Raw genomic sequence first — 1,215 nt, forward strand, 5'->3', positions numbered from 1 at the left:
TAATTAGCAAACTATAGCTATGAAGCATAGTTAAATTATTTTTGAGTGACTATATATGAAAATTCCCCAACCATTAAATGCTTTAATAGATGGGACCCAAAGAGTTCATGTAGTTAAAATATTAAATGCATCCTAAAATTTAGTAATATTGTTTTGGAAAGGCTTTAACTTTGTTTTGAAAATAAAATGTTATTAGAGTATAGTTTTTTACATATTTCTGGCCAAAAATTTGCGACAGTTTAGCAGTTACTCGGTCAAGATGTACCTCCTCTGTTGCCATTTATTTTGCAGTAACCATCGGGATCAGTGCTCTAACATTCTCTTTCTCTCACTCTCTCACACACACCCACAATGCGTTACAATGCAAAAAGTCACAAAGCAGAGGAGATTTCACATTGCACCCATCATGATGAATTGTTAAGATTTTGTTTGCAACATTTCACATTGTAAATGGCGGGAAACGAATGGATAAACAGTTACCTTGAGGCGATCCTGGACGTCGGTCCCCCGATCAATGATCCAAAATCCTCTCTCTTGTTAAGGGAAAGAGGTCGTTTCAGTCCAGCTCGTTATTTTGTTGAGGAAGTCATCACTGGCTTCGATGAAACCGATCTTCATCGCTCTTGGGTTCGCGTAAGTCCTCCTTTATTCATTTTGTTTCCATATGGATTATTAGTAAAAACATTTTTTTTTCCAGTTTTGCTGATTCCGGAGAATGTCTCTGCAGGATAGATCAGCATGTTTTTTTTCTTTTTTTACTCAACAATTTCCAACAGTTTTATGTCACACTACCAATATCATTAAGAAAAGAAGAAATATTTTATCCAATTTCTGAATTGATTCAATGGCCTACAATGATTTTGTTAACTGTCATATACTTGGACCGGCAATTTTATAGTTCCATTTTTGAGAAAGTGGTGATTTTAGGGTGTGTTTGGTATGAAGGAAAACATTTTCCGGAAAATGTTTTCCAATTTTCTCATGTTTGGTTGGGTTAAAATGTTTTGGAAAATATTTTTCAAATCAACTCATTTTCCTCAAATTCAAGGAAAATGACTTTCCTTCAAAAATCATGGAAAACATTTTCCAAAACTTTCCACCAGTTTCAAATTACAACTTTTTTGTTGAAAAAATAAAAAAAAAATTTGATGAAAAAGTAAATTTAAAGCTTATTTAAAAAAAATATTTTTCAACTTCAATTTTTTTATCCCACCC

The 1,215-nt window shown here is 32.8% G+C and overlaps 1 protein-coding gene across 1 annotated transcript in view; it reads left to right on the top strand.

Moving 5' to 3' along the window:
* Positions 1–317: 317 nt before the first annotated feature.
* The window catches only part of LOC102604041 (probable sucrose-phosphate synthase 1), a 14,718-nt gene continuing 13,820 nt past the window's right edge, over positions 318–1,215 (top strand). The window contains exon 1 of the mRNA XM_006345569.2: positions 318–633. Coding sequence (XP_006345631.1) covers positions 451–633 — 183 coding nt within the window. The 5' untranslated portion in view covers positions 318–450. The remainder of the gene's footprint in view (positions 634–1,215) is intronic.

Source organism: Solanum tuberosum, unplaced genomic scaffold, assembly GCF_000226075.1.
Source record: "Solanum tuberosum cultivar DM 1-3 516 R44 unplaced genomic scaffold, SolTub_3.0 scf00070, whole genome shotgun sequence".
Classification (NCBI taxonomy): Eukaryota; Viridiplantae; Streptophyta; class Magnoliopsida; order Solanales; family Solanaceae; genus Solanum; species Solanum tuberosum.